The sequence below is a fragment of the Mauremys reevesii genome, linkage group 9 (assembly GCF_016161935.1).
Source record: "Mauremys reevesii isolate NIE-2019 linkage group 9, ASM1616193v1, whole genome shotgun sequence".
Taxonomy (NCBI): Eukaryota; Metazoa; Chordata; order Testudines; family Geoemydidae; genus Mauremys; species Mauremys reevesii.
This window is the reverse complement of record NC_052631.1, coordinates 60,878,360-60,901,356: the sequence shown is the minus strand read 5'-3', so window position 1 is coordinate 60,901,356 and position 22,997 is coordinate 60,878,360. Positions and strand designations below refer to the sequence as shown.

General features: G+C 55.1%; 1 protein-coding gene and 1 long non-coding RNA gene across 3 annotated transcripts in view; one reads left to right on the top strand and one right to left on the bottom strand.

The window, feature by feature from the left end:
- NHSL2 (NHS like 2) overlaps positions 1-13,836 on the bottom strand; it is a 175,333-nt gene extending 161,497 nt beyond the window's left edge. For both annotated transcript variants that reach the window (XM_039488717.1, XM_039488718.1), the window contains exon 1: positions 13,552-13,836. In XM_039488717.1, the coding sequence (XP_039344651.1) occupies positions 13,552-13,816 (265 nt within the window). In that variant the 5' untranslated portion in view covers positions 13,817-13,836. The remainder of the gene's footprint in view (positions 1-13,551) is intronic.
- LOC120372036 lies at positions 8,615-10,236 on the top strand. Its single transcript, XR_005584710.1, has 2 exons — positions 8,615-8,673; positions 9,912-10,236. It is a non-coding gene; the product is annotated as an uncharacterized LOC120372036 (long non-coding RNA).
- Positions 13,837-22,997: the final 9,161 nt, after the last annotated feature.

Here is a 22,997-nt window from a genome sequence, read left to right as displayed (position 1 = left end):
TTGGAGGGGCAGGACTGGAATAGCAGGGGGAATTGAGGAGCACCGGCCGAGCTGGGGGGGCGGGCCGGGAGTAGCGGAGGGAAGCGAGTGGCACAGGCAGAGCTGGGGGGCAGGACTGGAGTAGCAGGGGGAAGTGAGGAGCACAGGCAGAGCTGGGGGGGCAGGACTGGAGTAGCAGGGGGAAGTGAGGAGCACAGGCAGAGCTGGGGGGCAGGACTGGAGGAGCAGGGGGAAGCGAGCGGCACAGGCAGAGCTGGGGGCAGGACTGGAGTGGAAGGGGGAAGCGAGGAGCACAGGCAGAGCTGGGGAGGCAGGACTGGAGTAGCAGGGGGAAGTGAGGAGCACAGGCAGAGCTGGGGAGGCAGGACTGGAATAGCAGGGGGATGTGAGTGGCACAGGCAGAGCTGGGGGGGCAGGACTGGAGTAGCAGAGGGATGTGAGTGGCACAGGCAGAGCTGGGGGGGCAGGACTGGAGTAGCAGGGGGAAGTGAGTGGCACAGGCAGAGCTGGGGGGCAGGACTGGAGTAGCAGGGGGAAATGAGGAGCACAGGCAGAGCTGGGGGCAGGACTGGAGTAGCAGGGGAAGTGAGTGGCACAGGCAGAGCTGGGGGCAGGACTGGAGTAGCAGGGGAAGTGAGGAGCACAGGCAGAGCTGGGGGCAGGACTGGAGTAGCTGCGGGCTGTGAGTGGCACAGGCAGAGCTGGGGGGGGCAGAACTGGAGTGGCAGGGGGAAGTGAGGAGCACAGGCAGAGCTGGGGGGCAGGACTGGAATAGTAGGGGGAATTGAGGAGCACAGGCAGAGCTGGGGGGCAGGACTGGAGTGGCAGGGGGAAGTGAGGAGCACAGGCAGAGCTGTGGGGGCAGGACTGGAGTGGCAGGGGGAAGTGAGGAGCACAGGCAGAGCTGGGGGGCAGGACTGGAATAGCAGGGGGAAGCGAGCGGCACAGGCAGAGCTGGGGGGACAGGACTGGAGTGGCAGGGGGAAGTGAGGAGCACAGGCAGAGCTGGGGAGGCAGGACTGGAGTAGCAGGGGGAAGTGAGGAGCACAGGCAGAGTTGGGGGTGGGGGGCAGGTCTGGAATCGCAGGGACACTTCAAGCCGGGACTGAGGGACATCGGCAGAGCAGCAGGGACTGAGGGACATCGGCAGAGCTCGGCTGGGCAGGAGCAGACCAGCAGGGGAGCTGTGCGGTGAGATGATAGTGTGTGGGGAAGTTGGCGCAGTGTTTGCCCGGGGTGTATTTGGCTTTGTTGTTAGTTATTCCAATGTCATTCATTCACTACACTCACTCCATTTCTTTTTTTAAAGAAAAGCCAATGACAGCGGTTTTGGGGAAGAACCTTCACGGATGCGCATTTACCAGCCACCTGGGTTCCAGCCAGGAGCATCAAGGTTAACCCATCCTGACTATCCCTGGCCTGGGGGCGCACACCCCGCAGAGCAAGGGGAGGCTGTCTCGCATGGCTGCTGGAGGATATTCCAGCCATTTTTGGGCATTGGAGCTGACCCCTCATTCTTGCTCTGCTTGTTTAAATGTTTGCTTCGAGGCCCAGGCTGGGAGTTCAGAGGGAAGCCAACACATCACATATTTTCTACAAAACCGGTAAGCAGCTCATCTCTGCGAGCACAGACTGGGGTCTGCTCCTCCACGGCTCCTAGGGACTGGCTGCCTTTGGGTTTAAAGTGCTTGTCTGTGACAATCTGTGTGCCCAGTCACTCCAATGGGCATGGGGAGAGAGGGACAAACGGGTGCCTTGCTCTGCTGCTGGGATTCATATTACACAGCCAATGCCAAGGGACCCACATCTCAGCCTGCAGACCAGAACCTCAGCCAAGCAGGAACCCGCAGTAAAAGCACGAGAGCTTAAAGGCACCATGCTTATCTGAAAGGGTGAGTTCAGGCTGAAGGGCTGTCAATCAGACTTCAGCTTTTCAACTCAGCCAGTGCACAGCACTCATTACGTTACAGCAGCCTCCATCAGACAAACTAGGCGCTGCAGGCTACTGGTTGGAGGCAGAGTCAGAAGTCCTGGGTTCTAGTCCCACATCTAGCAGGCTTTGTCTAGGGCTCAAGAGCATAGCACTGGGAGCCAGGACTTCTGGGTTCTGTTTCCAGCTCTGCTGCCAACTAGCATGACCCTGGGCAAGACTTTTAGCTTATCCGAGCCTTCGCTTCCCCACCTGTAAAGGGCGGCGTAGATTGACAGGGCGGCTGAGATAACAAATGTCTGTAAAGTGCTTTGAGATCACTGGGTAAGCAGTGCGAAGTCTCATTACTAAGCAATAGTAAACAGTAACAGTGACAGTAAAAACAAAGTCAGTGTCTTCTTCCTACAGTGGAACCAGCACCTGCCTTTTCGGAGTCTTTGGTTCTGATTAAATGCTTGGCCTTCAGCCGCACAATTCTTTCCTCCTGCACCAATGTATCTATTCTGTCATTTCGGTCTGTTAACTAATGGGCTGAATTCAAGCTCTGCAGTAGAACCCTGCTCTCCCATTCTGTGTTGAACAGTCATGATGGAGTGACAAATGAGACACAAATGAAATCTTAAGTGCAGTTTCAGAAACACACACATGCACTTCCATTCTGGACCAGGGTAACAAGAGGACTGGATCCCATGGCTAAGAACATGAAATTGCCCAGATCGCTGGAAACGACCTCTGGAATCTCTCTGATCTGCCATATATGGCTGCTAATGGGGAATCCGAATTATGAGAAGGACACAGAGAGCCAAGCGGCCTCACAGGAAAGAGATGGAAGTATCTTTAGGGGAAGTGAAGAAGATAAAGTTTAGTATGAAACTGATCACGTGGAAAAGAGAGGGAGCCCCCTTGTGAAATCTCTGCATGGCTGATAAACAACCTGCTTTTTCACAAGTGCTTGGGGATTGTTGTTTTACAGTTAGAGTTCTGCACCATCTGGACAGAAACACGCACTGTATAACACCACAGAAATATCTGATTGTTCCCATACAGGATCAGATAAAAACCAGAGGATGTGACAAAAACTGACCACTAGAGATCTCTGGAGATTCTCCCAGAAACTAGAAGTGGAGCAAATGGCTGACTGAGCACGGAACTGAGTGTATGCAGGGCAAGCTGTATGAACTCCCGTCTCTCCTTGAGGTGGTTCTTTCCCGACCCGAGTGAGTGCAAGTGTACATGTGCTGGGAGTGTGGCCAGGAAGCTTAGAGGGCTGCCTGCCTTACTGTATCTACAAGTAAGATCTGAAGAAGTGGGTGTTCACCCACGAAAGCTCATGCTGCAAAACGTCTGTTAGTCTATAAGGTGCCACAGGATTCTTTGCTGTATCTACACTGTGCATGGAGGACTTCATTCACCACAGCTGTCAATCAGCAGTTCACACCAGCGCCCCCCTCATGACCCTAGTCCATGCAGGACAGGTCACATACAGTGAGCTTCTAAACTCATTTCCCAAATGTTTCCCCTTTTGGGAATAGTGCACAGGCAGAGCAGAGGTGCACATTGGTGCATCATATGCAGGGGTGAGCTGCAGCCGGTTCGCACGGGTTCGTGCGAACCCGTTGTTAAATTTAGTAGCCATTTTAGAACCGGTTGTTAAGGGCTGCTAAATTTAACAAAAGTTCCGGCCCAAACTCACTTCCCGCTCCTCTCCTGCTCCGCCCCCTTCTCCTCCCCCTCCCCTGCTTCCCGCGAATCAGATGTTCGCGGGAAGCCTGAACAAGCAGCATGGAGGCAGGTAAGCTGGGGCGCGGAGGGGGAGGGGAGGTGCGGCTGGCTCAGCAGCTCCTGGTCCCAGACTGCGGCTCCCTCCAGCCCAGTGCCGGCCCGGGGAGTCGGGCCCCGTGGCTGCCGCCGAGCGGCTGGGCCCCGGTGCCGGCCCGGGGAGTCGGGCCGAGCGGCTGCCGCCGAGCGGCTGGGCCCCGGTGCCGGCCCGGGGAGTCGGGCCGAGCGGCTGCCGCCGAGCGGCTGGGCCCCGGTGCCGGCCCGGGGAGTCGGGCCGAGCGGCTGCCGCCGAGCGGCTGGGCCCCGTGCCGCCCGGGAGTCGGGCCGAGCGGCTGGGCCCCGTGCCGCCCGGGAGTCGGGTCGAGCGGCTGCCGCCGAGCGGTGCCTGCTCTGGTCCGCCGGGCTCGGGAGTTGGGCTCGCGCGCCGGTCGTGGTCCTGGCAGAGTGGACCCGGTCCCCAGGCAGTGTGGTAAGGGGCAGGAGGGGTGGGTTGTGGGGGGGTGGATAGGGTCAGGGCAGTCAGAGGGCAGGGAACAGGGGGATTGAATGGGGGCAAGGGTCCCGGGGAGCAGTCAGGAAAGAGCAGGGTTGGATGAGGTGGTGGGGGCACTCAGGGTCAGAGAGAAGGGGTAGTTGTATGGGGTAGGGGTTCTGGGGGGCCATTGAGAATGAGGAGGGGTTGGGTGGCGGCAAGGGGCAGTCAGGGGACAGGGAAGGGGGGGATGGGTCAGGGGTCTCGGAGTGTGTGTGTCAAGGAACATGAGGGGTTGGATGGGGCACGACCCCCACCCGGAGGGGGGGGGGAAGGAGGGAACCCGTTGTTAAAATTTTGGAGGGAGGAGGGAACCGGTTGTTAAAAATTTGGCAGCTCATCACTGATCATATGCAAAGATAAAAAGCCAGCTGTTTCGGTCCCCAGTGCATAAAGCCTTCGGTGGGTCACGGTGCAGAGAACAAAGTTCTCCTAAAACCCCGTCTGTTGGGGCTGTAGGGCAGAGTGGGGTGCAAAATCTGCTCTCTAGCACAATGGAGCAAAAGCCGAAGGGCATGTTCCTTAGCTGCAAGGCTCCTGCTTCCTAAGAGTTCCAGAAAAATGACTTATTGAATAGATTAAGTGTCCACAGTACATGCCTTGGCGTAGTCCTATTGAAATCCCTGGTGCTATTCAAGTGTATCAGAACGTGGCCTAGGGAGATTGTTTCCTGTGTTTTCTGGAAGCAACAAATGTTCCTTCTACTCTGTTTTGAAAAGAGAACCCCTCACTTCCCACCCAGTGCTTCCTCCTCGAGATGGGACACTGGGATATAAAAGCAAGACGCATACTTTGAAGGCAACTTGCAGACAGCAACACCGTCTTGTGTAAAGCATTTCTGGACGTGCTGGAACTCTCGCCTGTTCCTACTGCACTGCTGGGATGCTAGCAGAGTTACAGGCCGCCTTCCTCCTCTCTGGAAAGCATCCAGCAACTAGATACCAAGCGCTTGAGCTTTAGACAAACAAAACTGCCCAAACTAACATCAATAGAAATGTTTCCACGATTTAGGGTTTTTACTGAAATAAAGACAGTGGGAGAGAGGTTGGGATTTCAGTGCTCCCATCGGGTGACATAAATTCCCAGATACCTCAGCATCCTGCCAGAGAGTAGGAAGGAGTTACACCAGATTGACTAGGAACAGCCAGAGAAACTCACCACTCAGATTCCCTCTCCGGGCTGCGTGAAGTATGAAAACCAAGCAAACAGCCTCAGTGGTAAAAGTGACGGAGGGTTTAGAAATTGTGAATGGAGATCGGGGAACGTGCACAGTGACTTGGACCCCTTCCGTTTGAACAGACAAGGAGATTGGACTAGTTCAGATCTATTCTCTTTATCTTGATTGTCAGCCTTAAGAAAGCAATCACGTCACATCTGCAGACAAGGGATATTAACCCCACCCTAAAGAGCAGCAGCTGCCTGGGCCCCACTGTACTTTCTGATTACATCACACACAGGACGTACACAGGGCTTTTGTTCCAAAAGAAACTCCGCCCCGAGAACCCTGTCTGATGCCCTGGGCGCTGCAACACCACATCTAAAACCACAAGGCAGGAGTTAGAGCAGGGGTCTCAAACTCAAATGACCACGAGGGCCACATGAGGGCTAGTTCATTGGCCCGAGGGCTGCATCACTGACACCGCCCCCCCTCGCTGCCCCCGGCCCTGCCCCCATTCCACCCCTTCCATGAGGCCCTGCCTCTTCCCACCCCTTCCCTGCTCCCATTCCAACCCCTTTCCTAAAGTCTCCACCCCAACTCCACCCCCTCCCTGCCCCCAGAGAGTGCATGAGGGGTGTGGCGGGGGCTCGGGGCAGGGAGTTGAGGTGCAGCAGGGGGTTGGGGTGCAGGCAGAGGGCTCAGGGTGCAGAAGAGGTGTGGGATGCAGCAGGTGGCTCAGGGCAGGGGGTTGGGGTGTGGGGTGCAGCAGGGGGCTCAGGGCAGGGAGTTGGGGTGCAGGAGGGGTGTGGGATGTGGCAGGGGGCTCAGGACAGGGTGTTGGGGTGCAGCAGGGGGTTGAGGTTTAGGCAGGGGGCTCAGGGCAGGGGATTAGGGTGCAGAAGGGGTGTGGGATGCAGCAGGGGGCTCAGGGCACGGGGTTGGGGTGTGGGGTGCAGCAGAGTGCTCAGGGCAAGGGGTTGAGGTGCAGGCAGGGGGCTCAGGGCAGGGAGTGGTGGGCGGGGTGCAGGAGGGCTTTGGGCTCTGGGGTGGCAGTGGCGCACACCGGGGCCAGGGGTGGCAGTGGCGCACACCGGGGCCAGGGCAGGCTGCCGACCCCGGCCCCGGCTTCGCTCTGGGAAGTAGCTGGAACCATGTCTCTGTGGCCCCTGGTGGAGGGGGACGCAGGGCTCCATACGCTTCTTGCTGCGCCTCTAGGTACCCCCCGCAAAGCTCCCATTGGCTGTGGTTCCCCGTTCCTGGCCAATGGGAGTGGCGGGTGAGCGGTGCCTGGAAGCCAGGGCAACACATGGATGGAGCCCTCTGCTTCTTCCTCCCCTCCGCCCCTGCCCTGGCCGCAGGGACGTGATGCCAGCCACTTCAGGGAGCGGCATGGGGCTCGAGGGGGGCAATCCGCTGTAGTTTGCCCATCCCTGGCTGGAGGTAGGCCGGGGGTGGGGGAGGGGCGGGTGCGGGCCACTTGGCGGGCCGCGGGAAATAGCCCCGCGGGCCGCATGCGGCCTGCAGGCCGCGTGTTTGAGATCCCTGAGTTAGAGCATAAATCCTGTAAAGCAACAGCATTCTCCTCCCTGCCCCCTCGCCCCACTCCTCCCCAGCTATGTGACTCATACAGTGCAACACCCCCAGCACACTCTGCCTTCTCCCCTGAAAGCCACCTTCCCTGCCCCCTCCCCCAACACCTGCTCAAACAGATGGGCTTGGCATTGAGCCAGACAGACCTACAAACTGAGGCTATTTCAGACCCTGGGAGCCGGAGAACTCCAAAGGACGGGACCCTGGCAGAGAGTACTCTGCCTGCAGACCCTGCCTGTTACAAGGGGATCGAGTTCAATGGCCTCTGCTGCTGACAGCACAGCTTGGGGAGGGAGGCAGCTCCACTAGGCAGGTCCCAGGACACCTAGGGCTTCACGGATCAAACCCAGCAACTTAATCTCCAGCCAGAAGCCGGGAGGCAGCCCAGTGAGGATCACGGAGCATTGGTAACACATGCAGCCCTGAGAGGTGCCGCATGGCATGAAGGTGCTGCATTCCACACCACTTCAGGGTTGTTGGATTGGCCCCAAATGCAGCCACACTCAGAAGCATGAGGAGAGATTAATAAAACTGGGAATTTTCAGCTTGGAAAAGAGATGACTAAGGGTGGATATGATAGAGGTCTATAAAATCATGACTGGTGTGGGGAAAGTAAATAAGGAAGTGTTATTTACTCCTTCTCATAACACAAGAAATAGGGGCCACCAAATTCAATTAATAGGCAGCAGGTTTAAAACAAACAAAAGGAAGTATTTTTTCACAAAATGCACAGTCAACCTGTGGAACTCCTTGCCAGAGGATGTTGTGAAGGTCAAGACTATAACAGGGTTCAAAAAAGAACTAGATACATTAATGGAGGATAGGTCCATCAATGGCTATTATCCAGGATAGGCAGAGATGGTGTCCCTAGCCTCTGTTTGCCAGAAGCTGAGAATGGGCGACGGTATGGATCACTTGATGATTACCTGTTCTTTTCATTCCCTCTGGGGCACCTGGCATTGGCCATTGTTGGAAGACAGGATACTGGGATAGATGGACCTTTGGTCTGACCCAGTATGGCTGTTCTTATGTTCTAAGCATTGCACTAATCCGTCCCCAGGTGATAAAGGCCTGGGTCATGGGAGCAAGCCCCATCCATGAGAAATGGTCGCAACCTCCTGGAGGGACACAGGTGGTATAAGCCGAACTGGTCATGGCTACAACAATGATCATCCACCAGCAGGAGAGGATCCACCACCATGCACACATGTATGTGTTGAGATGAGTTCCTGTCTGCATCCTGTAAAACTTGCCATACCAGTATTGCCCTGGCCTCTTCTTTTGTCATTCAGTGTTGTACGCATTCTAAGACAATATGCATTTCCTCACCTTTTGGGGGCGAAGCCAGACTTTAAGGCACCTGCTCCCCTACATGGTGTAAACTTTGCTTGTGCCAATCAGAAACGAACACAAACAGGTTTTGGGCCCCGTCCCCTATGACACTTCTATGATGTCATAGTGGGTACTTTATGGCCTGCCTGCCATGTGCAGGCAGGGAGAGGAGAAAGAAAACGAATCCTGTGTATACCCGTGTATTCTGTGTATACCCATGTATCCTGTGTATACCCGTGTGTCCTGTGTATACCTGTAACCGAGCCTGATCACCTCGAAGCCTCTCTCTCAGCTCACGTGTTTCAAATAGAGCTTCTACGTTTGCCGGTCGTTATGCGTTGGTTTGTATTCGTAAGTATCAGTTATTACTAAATGCTGCATCTTTGTTTATAAATATTGTTAGTAGATATTTTAGTCATTGTGTGTTTTAAGTTTCATTAACTCTATTAGCTAATCATACGCTGCTCCCTTACCCCTTGTAATTATCCCCAATAAAACTTTTAAATTGATTAAGTTTAGTGTGTGTGTGTGTGTCTGCAGTTTGCATCGTGACCCACACTCTCCTTGCATCCCTTACCAATATAGTCTGTTGCCACGTGCAGCCTGGTAAATAACAGGCCTGCATTTTCTTTCGCCCCTGCGAGTCCGTGGCAATCTACAGTATGCAGAAAGTGACATCACACCTATGCTTGCAAGTGGCTTGGCCTCACGACTGACAAGCTGTGCGATTCTGACTTGGAGCGGCGGTGACTTGATGCTGACTGCAAAGCCAAGTGTGGTGATCAGAGCCAATCCAGAGACAGCCCGGTCATGACTCTACCCACCGTCTGAATATTCACCCCCAGAACTAGTGAGGGACAGAGCCACACACATACAGCTGCCAGCCCTCCTCCTCTCTCTCCAGTTTCCCACAGCCTTGCCTGCTTCCCTGCTCCTCCTCCCAGTGAATGAGAGCCTAGTCAATGATCTCCCTGGTCCTCCTGCAGGCAGAGACACAGCAGCAGGCGCATACTCCCCAGGCGCCTTCCCTCTCTTGTCAGGCAGCTCTCCAGTACGACACTGGCAACCTCCACACCCAGCATCCCTACCCCCAACCGCTGAGGCTGCTCCAAGCCGGTCACCTGCCTTTACAGGAAGAAATTTAAAAAATAATCTTTTGGTTGGATGTGGCTGTTTTATGCTGATGCTGACAGGCTCCAGCACCACAGTCTGAATCTCCTCTGGCCCAAGCTGAGTTAGACTGCTAAACTCACAGGGCATCCTCTGCTCACCCTTGCCAGCTGGGGTCAATCTCACCTGGTTGGCTGGAATTAAATGCAGCATATCACAGTTTTGATGCAAGAAATACTCAGTGAAATTCTCTGACCTGTGCTATGCAGGACATCAGATTAGATGACCATAATGGCCCTTAGCCTTAAAATCTATTAATCTATCAACGCTTTGCCTCAGAGTTTGTACCCGAGATGAAGGATTTTTGGCCTTTGTCTCTGCTTGCCCTAGTAGCTTTTTTAATTATCACACTAGTGTCTGCAACACAAACGTGTCTCAAAGGCCAACTCTGAAAACTTTGGTTTGCTCTCTGCATACAGGAAACAAGCTGCAGGATCCTGGCAGCTACTTCCCCTGGCTCCATGCAGAGCGCTCCAACTTAGCAACAAACAGCACATGCAAGAGAATGCGGAAAACACAAGATGCACAACCTTTGCCAAAGGGCCTGATGAAAGTGCAGAGTCTGCAGAGGGAATGCGCTTGACACAATTTTAATAAGTATTTTCAAAGAAACCTTTACAAGCAAATCTTAAATGAGCGTATTTAAACTCCTCCAAAACACACTGCTCATTTCTGCCCCAAATGCAGACATTTGTGCCAAAACTTAGCATTTGAAAGTGAAAATAAAAGCACTACAAAAACAAACCTGCCAGTACAGCTCCAATGCAGAGGTGATCAGATGGGGGCACAAAGGACAAGGAGGATACAACTTGTCATTTTAAGCAGCAGCACAAGACTCCAGCAAAAATCCATCCTCCTTAGTAGAAGAGAGCCCTTAGCTCAGGCCTGCACAACTCGTAAAGTGGCGAGGGCCATATTACTTCAAAGAAAACAGCTGAGGGCCGAAACCCCCCCCAGCCCCGCCGAACCCCCCCTATCACCGCTGGACCTCCCCCCAGCGTCACCTAGCTCCCCTGAAACACAACTCCACCCCAGCACTGCCCGGCCCCTGGAAACAACCCCACTCCCAGCGCTGCCAAAACCCTCCCCCGTGGAAAGAAATCCTCCTTCCCTATTGCCGCCCCACCGAAACAGTGGTATTGAACCTTGGTAATATCTTATAGCGGGCCCCTAAGGTAGTATAATTAAAGTAAAATAAAACTGTCTTTTTACTAGAAGTAGAATAAGATCTTCCCGTCACTTTGTAATCAATTGCCCTGTTGAATGAATGAGGTGTGAATGTGGAAGGCGTGGAAGGCAGCACCTCCAGACAGCTGCAACCCTTGGAGAGGGGATGGGAGCCAGACCAGATCAGTAGAACAGGTCAGCCACTGAATCACCACTCGCCTCCTCAGCTGCCTCCTCACCCACCACCGGCTCACCTGCCCCCCAACCACTGCCTGCCCGCTTGCCTCCTCAGCCCCCCCCGCTCACCTACTCACCCCCCCCCGGCTCACCTGCCCCCCCGCCTACTCACCCCCTGCCACTGCCCACCCACTCGCCTCCTCAGCCCCCCTCTCTCACTCGCTGCTGGCCTACTCACCCCCCGTGGGCCGCACAGTGAGCCCACGTGGGCCGCATGTGGTCCCCAGGCCACATGTTGTGCAGGCCTGCCTTAGCTAAAGGTTGAATACCTAAAGATGGACACACCTTAGGGAGTCTTTAAAGAGAGTGATTTAGATTGGGCTTTGTCTACGGGAGAAGTTTACCTCCATATCCCACACGAGGGCTTTGGGACAACCCAGGAAGTAACCTGCCCCACAAAATCCAAGCCCAGGCTTTACGCTGCACCCAGTGCATGGCAGGACAGGGCTGCATGGATGCCCAGCAGTGCAGACAGAGCATTAACACTCAGGCCATGGCTACACTTGCAAATTTGCAGCGCTGCAGCAGGGTGTGAAAACACACCCTCTCCAGTGCTGCAAATTGCGGCGCTGCAAAGCGCCAGTGTGGTCAAAGCCCCAGCCCTGGGAGCCGCGCTCCCAGCGCTGTACGTTATTCCCCACAGGGAGGTGGAGTACGGACAGCGCTGGGAGAGCTCTCTCTCAGCGCTGGCGCTTTGACTACACTTAGCGCTTCAAAGCGCTGCCGCGGCAGCGCTTTGAAGTGCAAGTGTAGCCATAGCCTCAGAGCTACACTGTGGAGTCACTAGTCGTGCTTTGATCTAAGGAGCTCCCTGTACTGCGTTCATTTGACCAGCAGCCTGGAAAATGCCCAGTGTTTGGACAACTGTCAAAGAAAGGCAGGATTCAGGCTACTGTCCTCAGCCTGCCCCCCACTAGGCCTTGCTCCTGCACCGGGTGAGATGTGCCCAGGGTCCTGGATATGTTACGTGGCAGGACAGGTGCCAGATAGTGCCAGAACGCCTACGTGTCTCCCTCTTCCATGTAGCAAGACACTTGACATCAAGTGAAGGCAGGTTGGGGACTGGATTTGGCGGGCGTAAGCCAAGCCGTGAATCGGAATCGTCAGTGTAAGTGGTCACTCAATGGTGTTGCCAGCATGATGGATGGGTGCCAGGTGCTAGTGTGAGAGGCAGGCACAAAGTCTGAGGCATAGCGTGTACCTATGCAAGGCCCAACGCAGCTCCACTGCCAGTGGGGAAAGAGCAGATGGGGCTTTGCAGGCCCTGCCCCTCCTGGGGATGAGCGGCGGGTGTCCTGCCAATCTCCCAGAACAGGGTGCGTGGGTGTTCTGGGCGTGTGCCAGTGTGACAGAGCACACAGCGGATCTACATGGCCACCGACACACTAACAGAGAAACACTGGGCTGTACCCACTGCTCGCTCTGCTCCCAGCACCAGCAGCTTTGCCTGATTGCACAGGCTAGGATGCCCCAGGGCTGTCTTGGGCAATGCTCTGTCACTGTACTCAGATTTTACTAGGGCTACGCTTGAGTCCTCAGGCGATTTCCTTCCCGGCGGGGCTGAACCGGGGGCTAAGAGTCCAGTCCTGCCCCCACATAAATCATGGGGAGTTTTGCTACCTCCAGCACTGCCACTTCCTCTGCTCAAAAAACACCCATCAACACCCCTCATAAACAAGCCCCCCACCCCGACTGCAGTAGAGCTTTCACTACAAAAAGGGGAACGGTGAGAGACACAACTAAGCCCATTAGAGACTTTGCTATTGCTACTGACGCAGAACGTGCTCAGGTACAACAGCAGAGGTGGGCAAACTATGGCATGGGGGCTGCATCCGGCCCTTCAGACCTCTTAATCTGGCCCTCGAGCTCCAGGCAGGGAGTGGGATCGGGCGCTTGCCCCGCTCTGTGCGTGCCATGGCTCTGTGAGGCTCCCAGAAGCAGCAGCATGTTGTCCCAGGTAAATTCTTAGGAGAACCAGATAGAGACTTCAAGGAGCCCATTCCCCACAGGATAGCTGCCCATGGCAGCTCAGCAGGGATCTAGTTAGTATACAGAAATAATCATAAAACTAGTTCCAGATGGAGGTGACATCAGGAGTAGCCCCTTCCTGGAGATCTGAACTGGATTGTGCAGTTGCTTTTAGCCACACCAGACAGTTCCAGTTTTTACATTAATCCCTTTACAAATTAAAGCAGGTTAAAAAAATCTCGAAGCCACCAGAACATGGCAGCTTTGCGCCAACAGAGACTATGGGTGAAGCCAGGACCGGCCCAGGAAGCCTCACAAAGGGCTAAGTGCCAAGGCCCTGAGTGCTAGGTCTAGGGGACAAATGACAACCAGCCCCTCTCCAGGAGGCCACAGGTGTTCCCGCCATGCTGCATGCAGCTGTACCCCTTCGGACCGAGGCACACCCCTACATCACCTCCTACCCCGTGCCCAGCACCACCAGAGCTCAGCCATGCCCACGAGTCTTGCGTTCAGGGCAGCCACACGGCAGCCCGGGGCAGGGAGAGGAGAGGGGAAGTTGCTTTAAAGGGAAACAGCTCCCGAGAGAGAGGAGGAAAGGCGAGGGGGGCTCGGGTCCGGGACGGTGGCCGGGGGGGGCGGTGTCGGAGGGCTGGGGGGGAGGGGCGCAGGAGCCTCTCGGTCTCTTACCTGGCGCTCGGGGATGAGGGCGCCCGTGCAGCAGCCCCTGCAGACGGCTCATGCGGTGGCGCAGCCGGCCGGTCCGGCGCCCCAGCGCCAGCAGGTGCCCCTCGATCTCGCCGAGCAGCGCCAGCGAGTGGCCGCACAGGTCGGCGAGCTGGCGGAGCAGGGTGAGCGAGGCCAGGCTGCAGACGTCCCGCAGCTCGGCCAGTTGCAGCGCGGCGCGCCTGGGGCAGAGACTGCGGGGCAGCACCGTGCGCCGGTAGAACGGCATGGTCGGGGCCCCGAAGCCCAGCGCAGCGCAGCACCCTGCCTGGCCCAGCCTCTGCGCGGCGTCCTGCGCTGCCTCTGCGCGCAGCGCGGAGTCCAGGCTGCTCCGGCCGGCGGGGCTTCCCCGAGCCAACCTCGCGGCGAGGGAGGGGTGTGGACTGGCTGTAGCGCCGGGCCTGCCAGGCCGCTCCCTCCCCCGGCGCCGGGCGCGGGGACACTTGGAGGCGCGGAGCCAGGGAGCCCCTGTGCCCCGGGGGGTGTTTGTGCCGCTCTTTGAGATCCGCGGAGACATGAGTGCTGTGCCCCCTGCGCCCCGGCCCAGCCCTGAGGTGGATGAGGCGCTTCCCAGCCTGGGACAGAGGCAAATGCCCGATCATGCAAGCCCCTGCCGCAGCAGCACTCCCTCCCATGGAGCTCAAGCCAGCGAGGCTCCCCGGCTGTGCAAGTGCCTTCAGGATCGGGCCCTCAATAGGCAACTATCCTGCCCAGGGACGCAGCAGGCAGTGGCCCATCTTGCAGCAGGGCCGCCCAGAGGGGGGGGGGGCCAAGAGGGGCAATTTGCCCCAGGCCCCGAGCCCCACAGGGGCCCCCACCAGAGTTTTTCGGGGCCCCTGGAGTGGGGTCCTTCACTCGCTCCGGGGGGCCCGGAAAACTCTTGCGGGGCCGGGCGCAGGAGCTTCTTCTGCTCCCGGTCTTTGCCGGCGGGGGGTCCTTCCGCTCCCGGGTGGAAGGACCCCCCCGCTGGCGAATTACCGCCGAAGCCGGAGCGGGACCCGCTGCCGAAGTGCAGCCCGGTCTTCGGCGGTAATTCGGCGGCGGGGGGCCGTTCCCTTCCAGGAGCCGCCGCCAAAGTGCCCCGAAGACCCGCGGCGGGGGCCCCCCTCCTCTGAATTACCGCAGCGGGTCCGGCTTCGGCGGTAATGCGGCGGCGGGGGGGGCCGCCGCGGGTCTTCGGGGCACTTCGGCAGCGGTCCTGGAACGGAAGGGCCCCCCGCCGCCGAAGACCCCGGGCCCCCGGAATCCTCTGGGCGGCCCTGTCTTGCAGGGGAAGTTTACTTTACCAGGGCTTGACCCAGATGGCTGTCCCTGTTCCCTCCTCCAGCCCCCTCTCTCTCCAGAGCCCCATACCTTGGTTCTAACATTGCTCTGGTGCTGTGCCAGATGCTACATGCAGCCAGCACCGCAGTGAAATTACAGGGACCCGATCCTGTGATACTTCCGTCCATAGTGCTTATTGTTGTGATGAGTCCCATTGATTTTGCCTGGTGGTGGCTGCAGGATCAGGCCCTACTAGAAGACCACACAGGAGGGTGACATAGAATCACAGAATCATAGAATCTCAGAGTTGGAAGGGACCTCAGGAGGTCATCTAGTCCAGCCCCCTGCTCAAAGCAGGACCAAACCCAACTAAATCATCCCAGCCAGGGCTTTGTCAAGCCTGACCTTAAAAACCTCTAAGGAAGGAGATTCCACTACCTCCCTAGGTAACCCATTCCAGTTCTTCACCACCCTACTAGTGAAAAAGTTTTTCCTAATGTCCAACCTAAACCTCCCCCTCTGCAACTTGAGACCATTACTCCTTGTTCTGTCATCTTCTACCACTGAGAACAGTCTAGATCCATCCTCTTTGGAACCCCCTTTCAGGTAGTTGAAAGCAGCTATCAAATCCCCCCTCATTCTTCTCTTCTGCAGGCTAAACAATCCCAGTTCCCTCAGCCTCTCCTCATAAGTCATGTGCTCCAGCCCCCTAATCATTTTTGTTGCCCTCCGCTGGACTCTCTCCAATTTATCCACATCCTTCTTGTAGTGTGGGGCCCAAAACTGGACACAGTACTCCAAATGAGACCTCACCAGTGCTGAGTAGAGGGGAATGATCACATCCCTCGATCTGCTGGAAATGCCCCTACTTATACAACCCAAAATGCCATTAGCCTTCTTGGCAACAAGGGCACACTGTTGACTCATATTCAGCTTTTCGTCCACCGTAACCCCTAGGGCCTTTTCTGCAGAACTGCTGCCCAGCCATTCGGTCCCTAGTCTGTAACAGTGCATGGGATTCTTCCGTCCTAAGTGCAGGACTCTGCACTTGTCCTTGTTGAACCTCATCATATTTCTTTTGGCCCAATCCTCTAATTTGTCTAGGTCCCTCTGTATCCTATCCCTACCCTCCAGCGTATCAACCACTCCTCCCAGTTTAGTGTCATCTGCAAACTTGCTAAGGGTGCAGTCCACACCATCCTCCACATCGTTAATGAAGATATTGAATAAAACCGGCCCCAGCACCGACCCTTGGGGCACTCCACTTGATACCGGCTGCCAACTAGACATGGAACCATTGATCACTAGCCGTTGAGCCCGACCATCTAGCCAGTTTTCTATCCATGGTTCTTGCCTTGAAGGGCTCAGTAAAGAGTAGCCACGGGGGTAACTGAACATTTGCCACAAGGGTAACTAGGTGCCAGAAGGGAGGGGGATCAGATTTCTGTAACCCTGACTGGCTAGGAGCACTGTGTACAGGGCCATGTGTTGCCATCCTTCCTCACACTGCCCTGAGCTCACTCTAGGAACAGACCCCCAGGGAGTAGGGCCCCAGGGGAGTAGGGTCAGGCCTGGTGCCATAACGAAGAGGGATTGGTGCAGAATGAGAGCACTCCTGTCATGGTATCCATGTGATTCCCTCCTTGGCGGTAAGTGATTTCTGCCTTCCTAGGGCTGTTTCGTTTCCAAGCATGGCTGTGTTCTGTGATGATACCAAGGAATCCGAAACAATACAAATAACATTAAAAAACCCTCAGCAACACTCCCGTCCTCCCTTCCAGATCCCACAGTCCTGGACTCCTTAATGCACATCCTGTCAGGACAGCCTGATCCTGCAGACATGCCTGGCCTTCGCCTTTAGCCTCCCTCACATGTTCTAAATTCTTTCCTCTCCCTCCGCTCTGGAAGGCATGTGCTAAGTGTGCTCCTGAATCCCTGGGCAGCCCTGCTCGGGTAGCCAGCACTAAGCTGAACCCACCTGGCCCCCTTTCCTGAACAGCTCCTTTCCCTTCTTTCTGTTTGTCTCAAGTTCTCTGTCGCTATCTTCCCTTTCTATAGGGCTCACCCTGCTCCCTGCAGATGTTGTGGAGGGGATGGGGAGAAGGCAGCCGGAGAACCCAGGCCTCACTCGTCCTAAAGGGAGCCGCAGAGCCACTGAAGAGGGAGAAGTCAGGGGCCTTGCCCACTCTGAGGAAGGGACTGTGCTGAAGATGTGGCTGTTTGGCTCGTTGGGGAACGAGCTGCCCCATTACATGGTGTGCGAGCAAACTCAGGAGCGATGAAACCTGTCGGGCTCCCTCCAGCACCCCTAATTCCCATCCACACCGGTGGGAACTTGGGCTCGGCTGCCTTCGCTACCCAGGTACCTGCGATCATGTCTCCTTCTAGTGACCGCTGCGGTGACTCTACAGCTCATGACTGACACGGGAAGGAGAGAGCTCTGCGGGTGCAGGGCTTTTAATGCTGAAGGCCTCAGGTTTGCTCCTCTTGACCACCAGGGTGTCATCTACTAGCCAAGTCACAGTGCAGGTTGCCAGGAGCCATTGGAAAACACCTTTTCTCCTGCACTGGCCTGGGTGGGTCTGGCCCGCAGTGAATAGGCTGTTCTCTAGGTGTGGCCAAGCCCAGAGGAGGCGAGAGGCATTTCTGGTTCTTTCCCACCACCTGTTTTCTGCTTCTGAGGGACAGAGCCAGAACCAGTCTTGCACCAGTGTGATGGGATAAGAACAACAGGCTTTGAAAGCAGGCCAAAGGGGCGGAAAGGCCATAGGTGCTGGAACTAGGGGAGCTGGGGGTGGGGAGAGCTGCCTCACCTCCTGGCTTGAAGTGGTTTCCATCATATGCAGGGTTTAGAGTTTGGTTCAATGGCTCTCAGCACCCCCACTGTACACATTGTTCTAGCACCCCTGGGAAAGGCACAGGAGGGTCAGACGCTGACCTCTGGCTGCAGCCTGGCACTGATACGCAGAGATGTGACCAGGTGTGTGGAATGACGAGACTGTACTGCTGAGCAGGCCAGGCCCCACAGCTTGGCTCAGTGGCTGTTTATTTATTCTCAGCTATTGCTGCGGCTCTTTAGTCCTTTTCCTGCCCCTGCACTGGCCAGCTGGTGTGTGTGTGTGTTGTGAATGGTAGCCCTAGGCTTGGGCAGCAGCCCATGGCAGCTGCACACTTTGTGTTGCCAGTGCCGTATGGGAGTCACCCACCAGACCTGGCTAGCAGGGTGGAGGCCTGGCTTTCCCATGGCCCTGTTCCCCCTGAAATCAGGGTGGGAGAGCCAGGGAGGTCTGATGGGGGTTCGTTGCTCACTCTGACCGAGGATGGGAACATGGGGCCCGAGGCCTGCAACAGGGAAAACATGGTGAGCTGTTCTGCTTGCATTCTTTTGGCATTCCTCTCCTGTGAGTGTTCCTGGCCCCCCCAGCAGCTGCGTGCCTCTGCCCTCCTCCCTCCACTCAGCGTACGCTAAAGTAAATGTTTATGCTGGACCTGCCGCAAACATTCTCCTCTTTGGAAGCCTCCTCCCCGCTTCGTGATTCCCACTGGCATAAGAAGACAGTGGAACAGAACATAAAATCTTGGCCTTCTCTGAGCCTTGACATGCACCGTGAGCATCTGGTCCTGCATGAGGGTTGGTCCTGCTGGGGCATCACACACCTGCCATGATGAGGAGGTGCCAGTTTGGGCTAACCTGAGCCAAGAGAAAGGGGTCAGGGTCGCTCCTTTCCAAACTGAGACTAAGAAGAGGGATGTTGCCGGATGCTGGGATTCACAGACATCACTAGAGACTCTGGAGCTTCCATGGGCCTTTCAGCTCCCTCCTTTTCCAAAACCTCCCAAATATTTTGGGAGTGACAATGGTACAATCCTATGGGTGGGCCCTCCAATGTATCGCTTATTGAGGGGACTGACTGGCCGAGCCAAATCCAGGACATCACCCCAATTTGTAACTAAACTCTGGCATTTCTAGAGAAAGATTTGCCAGCATTTTGCAAGCTATAAAGAAAAATCACTTAGGCCACCACTGAAGTGCAGCCACCTCTGGGGTGGAGTATGGTGATGTTTTGACAGCATCAGACAACGCAGGAAGTGAAGGAGTCTTGTGTCCAGCAGACACTGCAGTGGGGATCTGGTGAATCAGAATGGAATTAGAGTTGGAAACTAGCCAAGACATGGGAGTTCAAACTCCTGTTCCTCCAATTCAGGCCTTAGGAGCTTTAATGGTGACATGAGGTCAAGACCTGGGTTTTATATCTCCTCCCAACGATGGTCCCTCGAGCAGCACTGGATCGGGGCAGAGTCAGATCCTCCCAATCAGTAACAGACCTAGATGTTCCTTGGAAGTCTCCCATCCACGTACTGACTGAGCTTTTACCCTGCTTAGCTTCAGGAGGCTGAAATGCTCACAGCACATGGCATCTCAAAGGAAAATAAATAAATGCAGTGGTGAGGCTGGGCTGCATAATCATAGTTCCTGCAGGGTTTGGCCACAGACCAGAGGGCTTCTTTGATGTGGGCTCCGTTCAGCATGCAGCGGCCAGGGCAATGATGGAGGACCGTGGTCGCCTTGCAGCCTCACTGTCCCTGTAGCAGGGAGCTTGCAGTGAGGCCCTGTCTGGCAGCAGATGGTTCAGATTCGAGGTTTGCAATGCTCTCCCTACAGGGCTTTGGGAAACTTTATCCCCTGCCCGACACAGGCTAATTTTAACATGTTTTTATTTGATCTTTTCTTCTTGCCAAGATTTAAATAAAAGCCCTTTGGCAGCAAATTCTTATGTCCGCTTGGCCTTCCCCCCCGCCCACTCCCAGTGCTCTCCAAGCTGCGCTGGGGTTCCCACAGGAAGCTACATAGGAACATTCACTGTCCAAGAAGTTTGAGCAACCTCCTGTATTCGTGAAACCCTGAGATCCTCTGCTGTAGCTAGTGGAGAAAATCAAGTTCCAGGCCCAGCATCTGAGGCTACCACTCTCCTGATCCTTCCCCCCCTAAAACATGCAGCAGTCAGTAGCCCCACTGGTAGGGAAGAAAACGGGGAGGAAAAAGAATGAGTGAGCCATGCGCCTGTTCTGCCTAAAGCAGCACACAGAACTGAGGTGTATAGACATGGGAAGCTCCCAGAGCTCGACAGCCCACTGTGCTTACAGCACTCTGGAGAAGGGCAGTGAATGGGATTTGCCCCATTAACAAACCCAAGGTTAAGGGGTGCAGGCAAAGGTGTGTAGCAGAGTTCTGTATCATGCGTCCAGCCTGCAAATGGGGGTGTGGTAAAAAGGGAGGTGTGGCCAGAACTCCTACATCAGCACTCATGTGGGTCAGGCTACTAAATGCGCAGGAATGAGGCAGCTTTAGCACATCCTGGGTGGCACAACCACCGCCTCACACATGCACATGGGAGCAGAGCGGTGAGGAGCCCCTGTGCCCACCCCCACAACTGCAGTGTCCTAAACTCCAGAAATAACCGTACTCTTCACTTATGAAGGGCTGCTCTGCTGCCAATCTCAAGGTGCTTCACAAAATTCTTTCAATTCCACTGCATAGTTGGGGAAACTGAGGCACAGAGTGGTGACACGACTTGTCTAAGTTGATGCAGCAGGTCGATGACAGAGAAATCCTGCATCCAGCCATCCTGAGCCTAGCTATTCATCAAGTGTGAGTCTGAGCCCTTTGCTCTCAGTACAGCTGGATGAGATATTTTGTACAAAACCTTTTTTCTTCCAAAAATGCAAATTCAAGTCAACCAAAACAACGCTTGAATTTAGGCTGAATTTGCCAAATTGTTTTTAAAAAACAGATTTTTTTTTTAGTCTTCACAGTTTATTTATGACATTTTCAAAATGAAACATTTCAGTTTGAAATGCCTTTTCAAATGTTACTGCAATTTTATTAACCCCCTGAAAATTGTATGCCTCTAATTTTTGTTTTTACTTTTTCAGTCTGCAGAAATTTTCATGTTGATCTGAAACATTTTTTTAAAATGTTTTGGCTTGGCCGCCAAATTGAAAAATCAGCTATTCACCCAGCTCTAATGCCAGTGATAAATGCGCTGTAAATAAAAGCCTCAGGCTGATAATGGATCTCATGTCAATCCTGCATCTTCACTTCTCCAGCCACACCCTGCTGCGTGCTGCTTCCTCCAGCTTTTCAATGATTACTTACTAGCCTCTCTGCCTGTGTGTCAGACCCAAGTTGCTGGGGTGTTCCACTCTGATATCTCTTGTGCCATTCACCAGCCTCACCCATCTGTAGCAGTGCTTCAAGGGCATGTGGGTTCACATCTTGCCTTCTGAAAGCCATTTTCACCTCAGATCTCCCTGAATGGCAAAGACCGTGATGCCACACTGTGCCACATAGAGTGGGCTAGATGCTGCTCTCAAATAAATACCTGCACCTACCTTGAAGTCAGTGAGTCACATGCATGGATCCAAAGGGATAATTTCTTCCAGCATGCACTGCATTGCAGGATATATGTTGTGCACCCTAGAGGAGTCAAAGGGTTAAGTGATTGCACTGAAGCAGAGGGTAAGGCTGTGAAAGGCAATCTGTAGCCAATGGTAGGGGCGTTCATGGCAGGCCATGTTCAAACGGGCTTTTGAATGGAGTTTGCCATCTCACTGCAGTTTCCAGTAGATGCTTTTCCAACAAACAGCAAGGTTCAGGTTGGCAGGACAGCCAGTGTTGTCTTAGGAGAGGTCCAGGGCTGGAATAGCAGAGGCTGCAGGTCAGGATGGAGGAGTTGCAGCAAACTTTGCATCACCATTTAGTGAATATGTTCCACAAGAATGTGTAGTGTAGCAGCATGCTGGGATTTCACTTTCTGGGTTCCCCCTGAACCAAATTCCTAAGCACAAGGTGAGGGCTTTAGAACTGCCGTGAAAAAAATAAACAACTAGAAAACCCTGATGGCAAAGCGGTCAGGAGATGATCCTCCTCTGGACTGTTAAATGGAGAGGCGTCAAAAGGGCCCTGTCCCAGCCAGCAACCCCTATGCAGCAGCAGCGTCAGCAGTGTGGGCTTGGCTGTGCAAAAGTGAGATGCCAGGCAGGGCCAGAGGAATGGGGCCTGGTAATGGGGGAGGTGACCCACTTCAGGTTAGGGGAAGAGTGGGCTGGGGAGACTTGTTCTCTAACAATGACTGAGGCCAGGCACTTGTGGGGGGTGCATGTGTTCACTGTGTGTCCCACAGCTTCATGAAGGGAAGGGAGGGAGGCCAGGCCTAAGGGGGAAGGAGTAAGGGATGGGCAGTCTGAAGCTAGGTCAGAACCTCCCCTTTTGTCTGCTAGAGAGGGAGAAAAAAGGACTGAGTAGAACGAATACAAGTGGTAACACTGACTGTCTAGGCCATGAGTAATAGTAACCATTGCAGCCATTAAGCACTGCTACTAGCTGAGGGGACTGTCCTTTGGTGCAGTGGAAGGAGGAAAGCACATCTCTTCAGGCAAGTGCCCAGTGCAGCAGGGACCCCGTGTGTGACCCTTCTTGTGTCTCCACCCCTTTGGCCTGATTTCAAAGCCTGCTGTTCTTATCCCATCACACCTGGGAGAGACTCAGACCCCGGCCCTGTCCCTCAAAGCAGAGAACGAGGGGTGGGAATTAACCAGAACTCCCCCTTGCTGCCCTGGTCCTGGGTGCTGAATGGCATGCCCCAGAGAGCCCTGCAGGGCAAACATCCGCTTCCCTGGTGAGGGATCTGAGCTGGGCCAGCCAGTCACCATGGCCCCATGTGGAACCCAGTGGCACTTCTGGGATCCAGAGAACACCGGACATCCCAGAGCGGAGCAGCAGAAAACGTTTCAGTGACACCCTGACCATGCAGACCTGTCCCTCTGAGGGGCTGGGGGGAGTGCGAAGGTTGGCTGATGTGGCTTCAAGACAAGCAGAGCAATTATTAGTGGATAAGGCCTTTCTACAAGGCCTTTGGTCTGGCTAGGAGTGGTTGTTCCCAGCTCCTTTCACTGCCTGGTCATGTCCCTTTTGCCACACAACCCATGGGTAGACAGCTGTCCTGTAGAGAGGATAGAGGTGGGTGTGTGGGATGTTCCCAGGCAGCTTTCCCCACAGTCCAGCTCCCATGACATGCAGGGTGCTCTCCTCTGTGCTGGACAACAGATGGAGACCTGAAGTACTGAGACTCCCCGGCAAGGGGCCA